Source organism: Eptatretus burgeri, chromosome 12 (genome assembly GCF_056783735.1).
Source record: "Eptatretus burgeri isolate ZD-2024b chromosome 12, Ebu_testis_v1, whole genome shotgun sequence".
Classification (NCBI taxonomy): Eukaryota; Metazoa; Chordata; class Myxini; order Myxiniformes; family Myxinidae; genus Eptatretus; species Eptatretus burgeri.
Genome location: NC_140972.1, coordinates 88,318,413 through 88,333,930, shown reverse-complemented (window position 1 = coordinate 88,333,930; position 15,518 = coordinate 88,318,413). Strand labels below are relative to the sequence as shown.

The 15,518-nt window shown below is 45.0% G+C and overlaps 1 protein-coding gene across 9 annotated transcripts in view; it reads right to left on the bottom strand.

The window, feature by feature from the left end:
- LOC147016078 (7SK snRNA methylphosphate capping enzyme-like) overlaps positions 1-15,518 on the bottom strand; it is an 83,427-nt gene that overhangs the window by 16,261 nt on the left and 51,648 nt on the right. For all 9 annotated transcript variants that reach the window (XM_085848773.1, XM_085848768.1, XM_085848767.1 and 6 more), the window contains 2 exons: positions 10,339-10,480; positions 9,949-10,131 (listed from right to left, as the gene is read on the bottom strand). In XM_085848773.1, the coding sequence (XP_085704899.1) occupies positions 9,949-10,131; positions 10,339-10,480 (325 nt within the window). The remainder of the gene's footprint in view (positions 1-9,948; positions 10,132-10,338; positions 10,481-15,518) is intronic.

Genomic DNA, 15,518 nt, shown 5'->3' with positions numbered 1-15,518 from the left:
ATTCCCATCCGAGAGGAAGACAAACCTTACACCGCGTTTCAGGCAGGTAGACGCCTCTACCAATTCAGGAGGATTCCATTCGGTGTCACGAATGAAGTAGCTTGCTTCCAACGAGTTATGGACGACATCATCTCGGATGAAAACCTCAGACACTTTTGTTTACGTGGACAATGTCACGGTGTGCGGAAAAGATCGGGGGGAACATGATAGGAATCTGGACAGATTCTTGAGCATTGCTAGAAAATATAATCTGACCCTCAACTACGAGAAATGCGTATTCTCGGAAAGGTCAATTAATCTTCTCGGCTACACAATAGCCGACGGCACGATAAAGCCCGATCCTGAACGATTGCGCCCACTTCGTGAGCTACCCCCACCTCAGGACCTGCAGACAATGCGTCGGGTGATCGGGATGTTCGCTTATTACGCGAGATGGATCCCCCAATACTCCGAGAAAATACATCCCCTAGTGCATTGCAAAAACTTCCCACCAGATGCCGCTGTTGTAAAAGCTTTCCACAGCCTCAAAGACGATATCAGTAATTCCGTGGTATTATCGATCGACAGCTCGGTGCCGTTCGTGGTGGAAACGGACGCTTCCGATCACGCGATCGCCGCGACGCTCAATCAGTCCGGCCGACCCGTCGCATTCTTCTCGAGAACTCTCTCTGGAAGCGAGCAGAGACACTCAGCAGTAGAGAAGGAAGCGTACGCTATTGTCGAAGCCCTGCGTAAATGGAGACATTATTTACTGGGAAACCACTTCACACTCGTCATGGACCAGCGATCCGTTGCATTCATGTTTGATGGGAAAAATAACGGGAAAATTAAGAATGAAAAAATAATGAGATGGAGGATAGACCTAGCTTGCTATAGTTACGACATTGTTTACCGGCCCGGGAGGGAAAACCTTGCTGCAGATACCTTCTCTCGGGTCTACTGTTCGGCGACAATCAGTCGGGCTTTGCAAGACCTCCATGTGTCTCTGTGCCACCCGGGGGTAACCAGAAAGGCACATTTCGTGCGCAGACAAAACCTTCCCTATTCTATCGAAGATATTAAACAAATGAATGCTTCATGCCCTGTTTGTGCTGAACTAAAACCCAGAATCTACGGCGCGGCATCTGGCAGGTTGATCAAGGCCACTTCACCCTTCGAGAGACTAAATATCGACTTCAAAGGGCCCCTGCCGACCGAGACAGACAACAGATACATATTCACTGTTGTTGATGAATACTCAAGGTTCCCTTTCGCATTTTTGTGCTCGGATATGACCTCGGGCACTGTCGTGAAATGTCTGTCTGATCTCTTCGCTATGTTTGGGAAACCTTCGTACATACATTTAGACAGAGGGCCGTGTTTCATGTCGGCCGGGCTAAAGCAGTTCCTATTTGAGCACGGCATAGCAACTAGTCGAACGACGGGTTACAACCCACAGGGTAATGGGCAGGTGGAACGATATAATGGAGTTATTTGGAAAGCCGTAACTCTGGCGCTGAAATTGAGAGGACTGGGGCCCGAACGGTGGGAGGTTACCCTTCTCGACGCTCTGAATTCCATACGCTCTTTGCTCTGTACGTCCATCAATGCTACACCTCACGAACGAATGTTTACTCACCTGCGACGTTATGTTGATGGCCAAACGGTGCCCAACTGGCTAACCTATCCCGGAACAGTGTTCATGAAACGCCCGGTACGACAAAGCAAGTATGAACCCATGGTGGAGGAGGTCGAACTCATCGATGCTAATCCAGAGTATGCTCATGTCAGACTTCCTGATGGCAGGGAGACCACTGTGTCGGTTCGCCATTTGGCTCCCTCAGGTACTCCTCCCGCAGGTACACCACCATCTGGCACTCCTCCCTCTGACATTCCCTCCCCAGGTGTTCCCCCCCCATGAACTCCACCCGGGAATGGTGGCGACGGAGCTGCCGCGTTCCACCCGAGAGCAATTGAGGAGTCATCCCCGGCACGAGTCGAGGCTCACCAAGAGGATCGGAAGCCTCCCTCAAGTGAAACCGCCATTTACTCCCGGAGAGGTCGACGGATAAAACCCCCTCGCCGACTCGATCTGTAAAGGGGATTATCGGCATCCTCGATGCTCATGCTCCTATATGCTCATTATATCATATATCGATGCTCATTACCATGCTCCTACAACTCAAAATAATCCTCACTGCTTGGCATGTATGCTTCTGTAGTTTAAATAGTTCGCGCTGCTTGAAATGTATACTCCTATAGCGCTGAAGTAATCATGGTGCGTTAGTTGGGCCTCTAGTTACATTTTAAAGACGGGGAGAATGTGGTGAATTGAAGGACGTGACGCGTGATCACATGTCGTGCGGCTCGTGCACGGGATAGATAAAGCCAAGATTCCGCGCGGTCGGGGAGATTGTCCCTGGGGCATTGTCATTTACGGCAGCGGTCCACTTGGTGCTCGTTGAATGGTGAGAATTGAGAGTATACCGGACTCCGTGCTTATGCTGATTTATTTTGCGGTGATCTACTGCACATGTATACATTGCTACATTTGTACTCCTTGCTGCACCTGTATCCCCTGATGTGCCCGTAGAAGCGGCTTCAATCAAGTGGAATAAAGCCTACACTCTGAAAGTTTTTCCCTCGCTTTCATTTCAGAGTAAAGGATCGATCGAGCTTAGTGTTGAAGTCCGATCATGGTTTTATATTGGCTTGTTTTGTACATCACCACACTCACTTTCACATAGGTATTGAGTGGTAGTCATCACGATGACTGTGTGTCATGTAATTTGTCGATGGTATACGAGTTTTCATTACATATGAAAACTCATTCTACATTCATTCCAATGAATGAATTCTAACAGCAATTCATTCCGCAATTGTCGATGGTCATTATACCATCGCCGATGGTATATGAGTTGTCTTACAGTTGTTCATTATCTTTACTTTTGATAAAGTGATTCATGAATTCCATCTTTGTTTGATCACTTTCCAAACTAACCAATGAACCCCCACTTATGCCCCGAGGATTGTGTTTCCCTTTTGGTAAAATAGCCGGCTTAGAGATTGTTGCGCCCTCTCACACGTACGTGTCCAGGCCACGCGAGACTTCATCCTTCACCCCCACAGTCATCATGAATGTTCGCATACGCGTAAGTCATCACATGTCTAAGTCGTCACTTTTTTCTCGGTCCCGATGTTGACGACTTACGCCTTGTCTATTGTATATATTATATATATCCCTGTGTTGACGTATATCCCTGTGTTGTAAGAGGTGACCAGGGTTGCGTCAGGAAGGGCATCCGGCGTAAAACATGTGCCAAATCACGATGCGGATCATACGGATGATCCACTGTGGCGACCCCGACCGGGAGCAGCCGAAAGAAGAGAATATATATATATATATATATATATATATATATATATATATATATATATATATATATATATATATATATATATATATATATATACATATATATATATATATATATATATATATATATATATATATATATATATATATTAGGGTGGTCCAAAAAAGTCAAAAAAAAAAATAGAATGTTGCTCCACAAGCTTAAAATTATTCCAATATGATCCAATAACGCGCATAAATTTTTTAGCTTGATCGGAGGTGATTTAGAGGTCACTCCATATGACGACTTTTAGTCTCACGACTTGAATAAATCAGGGTACGGTCAGGTACGATTACGGGTACTTCTGGATGTCCGAGTTGGAAATGGAGTGCATTTTCGAACTCGATGGGGTCAATTTACTCTAAGAAATGACTGCACCATCATTGAATTTACTACCATTTCGAAAATATGACCTAAAACAAGGTTTATCATTACTGGAGTTGAGTAACTAATCCTACTCATTTCGATATTTTCTAATCTATAATTAATTTGTTGTCCGTCTAAACATTTCTTAGAGTAAATCGACCCCACTGAGTTCGACAATGCAGTCCATTTTCACCTATGAAGTTCAGAAGTGTACGGATTCGCATCTCACCATGCCCTAATAAATAAATGACTAACATATTTTTCGTGAATCATTGAATCTAAAACACTGGATGTTGGGCCGGCTAGAAATAAGTTCAGGCGGGAGTGGAGACAGCAATAGAGGTGGAGATGATAGTGGTATTTGGTAAATGAGACGAAATATTCTAATAGTTTGCAAGTCCTTTGATTTTAAACTTAGGGTATGGTCAGATACGATTACGTGTACTTCTGTACTTTCTAGGTGAAAAAGGACCGCATTTTCGAACTCAGTGGGGTCGATTTACTCTAAGAAATGTTGAGACCGACAACTAATTCACTATAGGTTTAATAATATCATCAGTATGATTAGTTACTCAACTCCAGTAATAAACAAAAAATGTTTTTAGTCATATTATCGAAATGGTAGTGAATTCAATGTCGGTGCAGTCATTTCTTAGAGTAAATCGACCTCATAGAGTTTGAAAATGCACTCCATTTCCACCTCGGACATCCAGAAGTACCCGTCATCGTACCTGACCATACCCTAATTTAACCAACTCATGAAACTAAAAGTCGTCATCTGGAGCGACCTCTAAATCACCTCCGATCAACTTAAATTATTTTATGCGCGTTATTGAATCATAGTGGAATAATTTAAGGCTTATGGAGACATCTGAATTATTTTTTTTGCTGTTTTTGGACCACCCTAATATATTATATATATATATATATCTTCTTCTTCTTTCGGCTGCTCCCGTTAGGGGTCGCCACAGCGGATCATCCATTATGATCCGCATAGTGATTTGGCACATGTTTTACGCCGGATGCCCTTCCTGACGCAACCCTGGTCGCCTCTTACGACACAGGGATATGGTACACCTATTTTAACCGGGGTATACACCGGCCCAGTATACTGGTACTCATTTCGCCGACCTCGGAAGGATGACAGGCTGAGTCAACCCCCTGGTGTATTAATTCAGTGGCTCAACGGGGCTTGAACTCAGGACCTCTTGGATCCCAAGCCGCTGCCCTAACCACTGCGCCAACACCAGGCTATATTATATATATATATATATATATATATATATATATATATATATATATATATATATATATATATATATATATATATATATATATATATATATATATATATACACATATATACATATTGTTACGGCTGTGGAAATTTGCACAACACCAGAAAGGTCCTGAGATCAGTTATGCCGGTAAGTTTATGTGCAGATAGTTCCCCACCGTTGTTTAGAGGGGCTTATTCGTGTTCACTGGGCTGCGCCGCTTTGAGATAGCCGTTTTTCTTTTCTCTAACATTATTTTGGACCAATCATCCCCCAACAACCAAATCGCCACCACTAACATCACTCCCAAACAACTACAACTCAAACACCACCACCTTCGCCTATTTACCTCCACAACCCCACCCCGCAAACCGCTTCACCGCCATTCTCAAACGACGCCCAAAACAACCAAATCGCCACCACCAACATAGTTCCTAAACAACCACAACCAAACCACCACCACATTCGCCCTTTTCCCTTCACTACCATCAACAACGCCACCCCGCAAACATCGCTTCACCGCCATTCTCAAACGACGCCCACAACAACTAAATCTCCACCACCAACATCGTTCCCAAACAACCACAACCAAACCACCACCACCTTCGCCCTTTTCCCTTCACTACCATCAATGCCACCCCGCAAACATCGCTTCACTTCCATCCCGGAGACAACGCCATCCTCACGCTGTCAGGACGAGCGCTCCGATGATTTCTACCACGTCCGCTTTGCCGGGGTCGGAGTTCACGCTGTCAGGACGAGCTCTCCGATGATTTCTACCACGTCGGCTTTGCCGGGGTTGGAGGTCAAGGGTCAGGGGTCGATTCTCGCTTCCCCGGCCCTATAAAAGGGCGAGCAGAACGGAACTCAGGGCCAGTCGGTTTTATGGAGCTCGAGGCAGTGTCGAGAGAAGTGTCGGTGGGTCGGTTGCCAATGTTGGTGAACGGAGCTCGCAGTCAGTGGTGGGGGAGACGAGCTCACGATCAGTTACAAGTCAGTCTGGGTTCAGTTTTTGAGAGACGGAGCTCAAGTCAGCCGGTTGTGGGGAGACGGCCGTGGTGTCAGAGCGAGAGTTTGTGAATGGAGCAGGGACACTGAGGCAAACCAGAGAGCTACGTGGAGACCACCGCCGGGAAAAGGGGCGAAGTGGAGACCACAGCGAGGGAGAGTTTGCCGGAGCCAAGGCAGTCCAGGGTGCTCGTTCAAGCGTCAACTTGCTAAGAGAGCGTCAACTCGCTAAAAGAGCATCGACTGGCTCAGAGGGCATCGACGTGCTGAGAGAGCATCAGCAATTCCCCCATACCAAGCATCCGCGCAGAGAGAGCGCCAGTAACCCCGTCTCCCTGAGAGAGCATTGACCTGCTGAGTGAGCATCGACGTGCTGAGAGAGCACAGCAATTCCCCCCATACCGAGCATCCGTGCTGAGAGAGCGCCGGTAACCCCATCCGTTCCGTGGTGCCTGCTGTGTGGCGCGAGCCTGCGCATCCGGGTGGAGAACGCCGGAGAGAGCTCACCGACCAAGCCGGGTGCCCGAGGACAGGCGTGGCCACGGCAGGCCATGGGGGAGTAGACATCGCGACCTGCCCACAGTCGTGCCACGAGGGCGCGGGTAAGACCCTTCAGTCTCGTGGACCTGACCGTTCATCCAGGCTCCACGGACCTGTCTGCCACCCTTGTCTTTGGGGGTGGCTTTTTTTTGCTTTTTGTATAAATGCATGTGGTGGCGCCGTCTAGTAAATCGACTTGTTTAAGTGACTGTGTGTGTGAATAAAACGCTTTATTCGGTGGTAATTCTTTTATCTGCTTGCTTTGACTGTACATACGTGCATGATTCATTGCTGTGACTGTAAATACGTGCAATGCCTTATAAATGTGCTTATTGAACTGTTGCCCGTTCGTTGCATCCTATTCCCTGTTTTGAAAGTGCCATCTTCCATCACGGAAGAAATTGGTAGAGGGGTGCAAGCACCCGGTAAACAGAATAGCATCCGTCGAGGTCGGCGATAACACCGCTCGGTTATCACTGAAGCATGGAACGGACCGCTTAAGCGGTTCGTGTCCTAGGCCGACCTGCGGCGAGGTACGATCGCCCGGTCGACAACTCGCGCAGGTACTTAGGTAGGTCGAATTTGGCGAGCAACCCTATCCTGCGCGGGTGGGCAATTGGCACGATTGTGGTGAGGTTAAACCCCCACCCGTGACTAGCTCCTGGAGGTAGTTCCAAGGAGGGTCACGACTGAATTGTCCGACTGGTGGGCGACGCGGTCACGATTCGAGTTACGCGGCCGATCGCACGCCGGCGGGAGCGAATTCGCAACAATATATATATATATATATATATATATATATATATATATATATATATATATATATATATATATATATATATATATATATATATATATATATTGCTGGGACAAGTTTTTTCATAATCCATCTACAATGTTTTGAGATGTCATGCAATATATCGTTTTTGGCCCAATCTGTCAATGGTATAGAATCACTTGGAGGGGGGAGGGGGAAGGAAATTTAGTGTCCAGATGTACAGTGCAATCCTTGACATATAGATGATTATTACCGCTCTGGATGGGACTATCCTCACAATTTACATGTACATAAGTAGTGAGTGAGTGATGTAAAACAGGTTAATTAACACCGATGGAACATAACTGTACAACCGCCGAGGCAACAGTACTGTACGTACAGGCATAAACATACATTGATGCCAATATCATTAACGTTTTGAAAAGGTGGATCTTTAAATAAAGGGTGTATGGAACAAAGTTGTCATTGATTGATGAATTAAGTGTTACGTTACGGCACTGGAAACACCCCCCCCCCCCCGCCCCGCAACACTCAATAACGTTTGGACATGCACCCCCACACCTCCCTCCACACAAATTATCTTCAAAATGGGTGCTACAAATGACGCTTGCGGCAGTTGGGTCACACCACTTTCCTGTGGTTAGTTTTACCTTGGCTGGCCATATTTTCTTTACAGCTGGATGTTTTGGGAAATTATGCGTACTCACACCATCTTTGTGGTGGGCTTGGGATCCCATGATCCTGCGTTCAAACTCCACTTGGCTGTTGAATTAATACCAGGTGGGGTTGACTCTGTCATCTTTCCGAGGTTGGCAAAATGAGTGCCAGCTTGCTGGTATCCTGTGTCGTTTTTGCGACGCGTCCAGGATTGTACCCAATAGCCAAGGAGACTGCTTAGGAAGCACCAATGCTCTGCACAGAGTATGGTCCCAATGGATGGATGGATTTTTTTGGTGGCGGAGCCAAAGACATCAACCCCCCCCCCCCCACCACCCTCTCCCCCTAAAATAAAACATTAAAATCTTCATTTCAAGATATTTATTCAAGAAAAAACAACAATGAAGTGTGATGTGAAGCAATATCTATTCATAAACCAAACATGAATTTATGATTCTATGGACCTTTAAGCAAAGAAACCTTTCCTTTGAAGTCATACTATATGAAAAAAGAGAAAGATAAAGAATAACGAAAGAAGTTGTAAAGAAAATGAGAACGTAAATTTAACGTGGAAAAATCTTTGTTTTTTTTGGCTTTTATGGAAGATTTGGGAGGAGAAGCGGAAATATAATAGAAGATTGCAAAAGGAGGACACCCAGGCTAAAAGAGAGATTGTGTAATGGACCTGAGGCCTAGACGCCATGTAGCTGACAAATGAGGCTTCGACAGACAATCACAAATTTGACAGGAAAGAGTCAAGTACACACGGATAAGACACGGGAATGGATATAAAAACACTATTGACAACACATAGATGAAACAACAAGGGAAGAAAGGACAGATCTGATGCAAAATCCAAGCTGTTGGAGAAGTTTGAGAAATAAGCAAAACCATGTCCACACCAAAACAGGGTACTGGAAATCCCTTTGAATGAAATAACATTGCACAGATCTATGTTGCTACAACATCTGTTATATTTGGGAACTTTACACATTTCATTTTCACTTTTTTCTTTATTACTGGTAAACTGTTTACATCAATGTTGTTCGCACAGATTTAGAGCAAAGATGCCAGTTTCTAGAACAGTGCTAGCATCGAAGATGACCCAGCCAGCATAACTGAGGCCACCCAAGACCACAGGTACGTCTTCTGGTCAAGTGTCTAAATGAGATAGCTTCTAGTATTTGCAGCACAAATTACTTCATTATTTCCACATGTAGAGCATCGCTGTGATCTCGCAACACTATTGTGCTCTCATTGAGTGAGGTAAAGAGAAAGTATTCCCTATTGTGTGTTTAGTGTACCCGGTGTAAAATGGCGAGACAAAATATGGTTGGCTGGACAGTAAGCTCACCATCCAAATCGGTAAAGTACAACCTCTCCATCTCTATAGAATTTTCGTCTTTTTAGCTCTGTAAAGTTATAACTCTATAAAGTACAACTGTTCGAGGTCCCTTTAGCTTTTTGTTTTCAACACGAGTGCTGTATAAATGGCTGAAAGGAGACCCGATGTGACATCAAGTCAACCTCATTTCTACATACCGTAATCGATTGAATCAAATGTCAAAATTAATTGGTAGAAAAGTCCATTGAAGATACAATGCATCCTGCGCACCACATAGAAGAGTCGAGAGTTCATAGAACATCTGACCACGCGCAGTCTTGAGAGAAAGGACATGGGTGGGGTCAACGAGCGGTAAATTTGATTGGTCGAGATGACGTAAAATGCCGTAAGATTTTGAGATAACATTAAATTGAAATAAAGTTGTCCTTCGATCATAAACTGACATTTGTGGACAGACAGACAGAGACAAAGGGAACCAAATGCTTAACCCCACTTTTCGCTTCACATGCATGGAGTAAAAAAAATTATCAGCATTTCAGACTGGACCTACAGTTTAATCACATCACAGCCATATAAACATACCTGGATCGCTACTTTTCCAGTCCCACAACCCACGTCCAGTACTCTACGTCCAAAAAGCCAATCCCTCGGTAAAGCCGTTAGCCTGGGATCCTCCCCACACCAGTGGGGTTCATCACCCCGAGGATAGCAGCCGTGGCGGTAGCGAGCATCGGCAGTTCGGAGATACGGCAGTACCACATGCACCTGTGGAGAATGACAGTTTAGTGGTTATGAAGCGTTTCAAGCAAGGACCAAAAACATTTTTGCGAAATATTTCAGGAAAAAGCAATCTGACGAAGGTTCCTCTCCATTATAATATCTACAACTTGTGATTGATGATCTTACTTCTGCTACCGTGAAGTTTCCTGGCTAATGCCTCTCAAATCCTCCAAAGTATTGAAGAGCACAGACCTGAGAGATGACTCGTTTGCGATTTCTCCGCCGTCCTCTTGACCTATCCAATCCAGTGCTGCCCTCTCTCAGTCCATCCATGTCTGCAACCCCAGGTTCCTGCTTTGCTCGGCTTGACCCCCTCCTCCGTCGGCGTGCCCGTCTGTCAATGGACGATAGTGTCACATATTAAATTTGTATGTTGATGTTCAATATCATTGAAGAGTTTCCACAAAGGGTGAGGATAAATCGGTAAGTAGGTAATAAATAAATAAATAAAGAGAAATGACTTCAGTTGTACGAATGCAAATAGAAATAGGTGACAAGGCCCAATTGCAAAAAAAAAACAACAATACTGTATGTACAAGGAATTTAATTCAAGACAAACATCAGCAGCCATTTGAAAAGAAAATGTTTGTGACTGGAGAGACACACATGTATCTGAAGCCCCCTCCCCCCTACAAAAAAAAAAAAAAAAAAAATAAAAAAAAAAAAAAAACTTCCTGGTGAGTAAACGGCTTCTAATCATGGATATTTACAATTCATTTTGAAAATGTTCTACCAGCCAAATTCTTCAATTTGTTGAAGCAGAAAATCAGATTTTCATGACAAACTGGTCATAAGATGAACTAATTTACTCAGATCTTCATGAATAGCAAATTTATTCCACTATATGAGCTTTGTATGTGTGTACGTACGTCTGATGATTATTAAATCAAAAACGGCGTGGTCAATCTCCACCAAATTTTGCAAAAAGTTGTGGACGGATCCAGATGAAACTTGGTGGACAGGTTGGGTGTGCGACAAGGACGAATTGATTGGATTTTGGTGAAGACCTGGATCCGGATACTAGAATTTTAAAAGTGATTCTTCACCATTGAGAGATAGAGCCAAAAACGATATATAGCACGATATTTTTTAAAAATGTAATGCGCCCGATATTTCTCGTGGATAAAGCGGAGGTATGCGCTCTACCGAGTACCCTTCTAGTTCAATCCTGTGACAATGAGGCATCAGGAGAAGGCATTGGAAGAATCAACAGTAACCTGCTGGTAAGGGGGTTTGGTTGGGATAACCGAATAACCTGAACAATACTCTGTTCACAGTTTGTCGGTGATACTGAAGCAGTTTCTTGGCAAGAGTTTTATTGGGTGGTTTGCCATTGCCTTTCCAGCTTTGTTTGTCTCGGCTCTATCCTGTGAAAATGTTGAACTTCAAATACGGAAGCAGCACGTACCATTAAAAAAACAAACAAAGTCTGGTATGACTTGGTCAGGGTTTGAACCACTGACCTCCTACACTCAGAGCAGGCGCTCTAACTATTACGCTACCAAACTGAACGTTCCATCTGCTGGCATTAGCTAGCTGATGGATGTTAAAAATCCCATGGTGTAATCCACGAAAAGCAGGCAAGCTATCGCCGACACCCTGAACAAATTACAAATTCCTTCCCAAACTACTGCTGGAAAAGCAACGGCAAACCACTAAATGCTCTGTGACAGTATGGGACATCAGAATCAGAACATATTGTTGCGACTCTGTAATATAAAGTCAGCACTCCTCCAAAGCAATGGCACCCAACATATAGCAACCCCGATACAGTTATCTCATTCGTATTCGTTTAGTAAGCCCTTTCCATACATCTCGTGGGTAAATGGTACAAGATGCGTTGCGTAGGGCTTTTCGATAGGTCTTCAATCCCCTAGTCTTTCATTTATTTCACTTCCTTTTATTTGACACAAAACCACGCAAACATGCACGTCAGGCAAGTAACGCTATCTGTGGAGCGTCGAGAAGGCACAGCAACCCAGCTCATTTGCATACACGTGTCAAGTTCCTGTTCAAACGGCGTGCCATAAACCAACCGACACCTCATCTCAGACCCTCACCACGCTCACCGCAATCACTGCAAACACCTTCCAGAAACCCCCACAACAACCTACGCCCAACCTCTTCACCACAAATGCCATAGCACTTCCTGTACCTCACAACCACTACAAACTACACCAACCACAGATGGCTTCCTGGATGCTCACCACAGTTTGAGGGTGCCAGAGGAACAAAGGATATTGCGAGCCGGGGTGTTTCAGCGTGCAATTTGAAATGCAAATATGTGCAATGGCGTCTGGGTAGTTTTGGCGTTCCGCTATGAACCATGCCCAAACGGAGTCCAGCACATGCTCAGGGCTGGAAAGCGCTCATGAAAACCCTCGGCCAATGTTAATTATGGAGCTGTGTCGCATGGCCTGGCTGAGAAGCAACTGAAGCCATTTTCGACTTTAGAGTCTGACGGCGTGTGGCTACGGCGTGGGGTGATGGCTCTGTGCCATTGAGGAAGCTCGGAAACACCTAAGGCTCTTTTGATACGCCCTTTGGCTCCTCCTACACTCCGGGCTCTATAAAAGAGAGCAAATTCGGCTCAGTCGCTCTCCTACGTCCAGCCTCCAAACGAATCTCTTTTCCGAACCAAGCGCAACCGAGCTGAGGGGGCAGTGCAACAGAGCGAGACGAGCGGGGCAGAGCGAGCAGTTACCAAGACGTGCCAAGGTCATCCCCAGGTCATCGGCACTCGGCTTCAACTGTGTTCCACACCAATATTCATAACACTGACAGACTTTCTCACATGTCTCCATTAAGCTTTCTCTCACGCATCTTTTCTCAATCTGAACCTCGTGCACAAAAAGAGCATTATCGATTTGCACCTTTCACACTTTTCTCGTGTCACATTTTTGCACCTCCCACTCAATCACTGTGGACACCCCAGTTTTCTCCCCTCCCCCTTTCTGGGTGATTGGGTTGCACAAGTTCGTCGATCGCGCCAGGTACAACGAGCTCATCTACACCTCAACTGCCTCTCCTCTTTCTGGGCTAAATGTAATTTCCTCGGGTGTATGTGTTTGTGATGGTGCCTGTAACCTGTGTAAACATAAGTAACATTGCAGAGTTTATCAGGTTATCTTTGCACCGGCTCTTTCTTTTTGTAAATATTTGCATTCATTTTGCCGCACCCACAAATTCCTTGCTCTCCCCTGCTGTACATTAAGTGAATAAACCCATTACTGTGCCACATAATTTTTCTCACCTTGCTGTAATAAATTGTTTTGTATAGATGAGGCCCCACGAGGAGGAGTGATGCAAGCGACATTTTTTAATGATATGATGATTATAGGCTCGGATGATAGGGTAAGGGTTAAAATAGTGCTATATGGCATTAACTCCAAAATGGCCGATGTGTCCCTTACACCACTCCTCCTCGCGGCGCCTCAAATGTACTCAACTAGTTTCATCTTTTCCTTCATTGATCCGGCATGGTCTGCACCTTTGCTTTGCTGGAAAGTTCTACCCAAACAATCTGTTTATTTGCCAGTGTGTACTTGGCAACTCTGCTCGGCTGCACCTGCTATGGTAAATTTAATGCAAGTACACATCGAGGGCACGTGACCTGAATTGGCCAGCCATCCACAGGTAAGAGATCACGTGAAGTTGTGTAAACCTTGCCCGGATCGGCCGTTGCAAACGGCGTTCATGGTTGCCGAGTAATCTGCTAGTGCATGGAATCATCTGTGCTCAGCGGCCTCAGGACCGGTTGCCCGGGAGGAACCCAAGTGCATCCCCTCATGGCGAGCCTCGAACCCCGAGTCCGCAACAATATATACATACATTTTAAATACGCTCTTCTGGCTAAACAGTTGCATCAGCAGGGCTACAGCCCCTACATCTCCATAGGTTTGTACTGCAGCCAATACCGAGAAGACAATTTAATTCTCAATTTTAAAGACTAGTCGACCTCGGAGAGAGAACATCCACGGACACGTGTTTCCGGCTTGTTTGCCGTCATCAATGTGGAACAGAAACTTCTCCTGAGTGAACTGGTCAAACCTCACAAGACATTCAGTCGAGAACAGACCCCATTACTGCAATGGGTACCAGGAAGTAAGTGTCACATGCAGCTATTGCTGCATGCATCCTCACCATGAGGAAATGCCTGCCACACATTAACCTGTCTGTCGTACACAAAACATCTTTGGGGCAGCCAGGAGGAATTTAAATTTTAAAAAAGCATTTCCGTTGAACAGCTCTTTTAGCTCTTCCATGAGCCTGAAATTTGTAGGCAAAAATAAATAAATTAGAATTGCACCTAAGTTTGCTGCACAGAAGGTAAAAATAATATCATTTGACAGCGGTGAGAAAAAGGTTGTGAACCCTTGAGAATTTTCGATATTTCTGCATAAAGTTGACCTAAAATGAGATCAGATCTTCATCGAAGTCCTGATAATAGATAAAGAGAACCTGATTAAACAAATAGCTAGCACACGCGCACGCACACGCACACGCACAAGCACACGCACACGCACACGCACACGCACACGCACACGCACACGCACACGCACACACACACACACACACACTCATTTATTTATAGAGCAAAGTGATCCAACATGAAATTTCTTTGTCAGAAAAAGTATGTGTACCTCGACATTCAGTCAACCAAACGTTTCCTGGAACTCTTGATCAGTCCTGCACATCGGCTTGAAGGAATTTTGGCCCATTCCTCCTTACAGAACTGCTTCAACGAAGATATTTGTGGGCTTTCTTGCACGAACTGCTCACTTTAGGTTCTGCCACAACATTTCAATTGGGATAAGGTCTGGATTTTGACTTGGCCATTCCAAAACACGAAATCTCTTCTGCTTCAGCCATTCTAATGTAGATTTAATCACGTGTTTAGGATCGATGTCATGTCACATGACACATTCTGTTAAGCTTCAGCTCACGGACAGATGCCCTGACATTCTCGTATAATTTACTGGTACAATCTACAATTCATGGTTCCGTCAATGGTGGCAAGCCGTCCAGATCCTGAGGCAGCAAAGCAGCCACAAACCATGATACGCCCACCATCATGCTTCACGGTTGGGATGAGGTTCTTATGTTGGAATGCAGAGTTTGGTTTTTGCCAAACATAACGTTTCTCATTGAAGCCAAAAATGTTTCACTTTCGAGTCATCTATCCACAGAACATTCTTCCAATAGCCTTCTGGATTATTCAGGACTTCTTTGGCAAACTTGAGACAGTAGGCAATGTTCTTCTTGGAGAGCAGTGGTTTCCTCCTTGCTATCCTCCCATGCACACCAATCTGGTTCAGTGTTTTCCTGATGGTGGACTGAAGGAACACTGACATTAGCCAATGCAAGAGAGG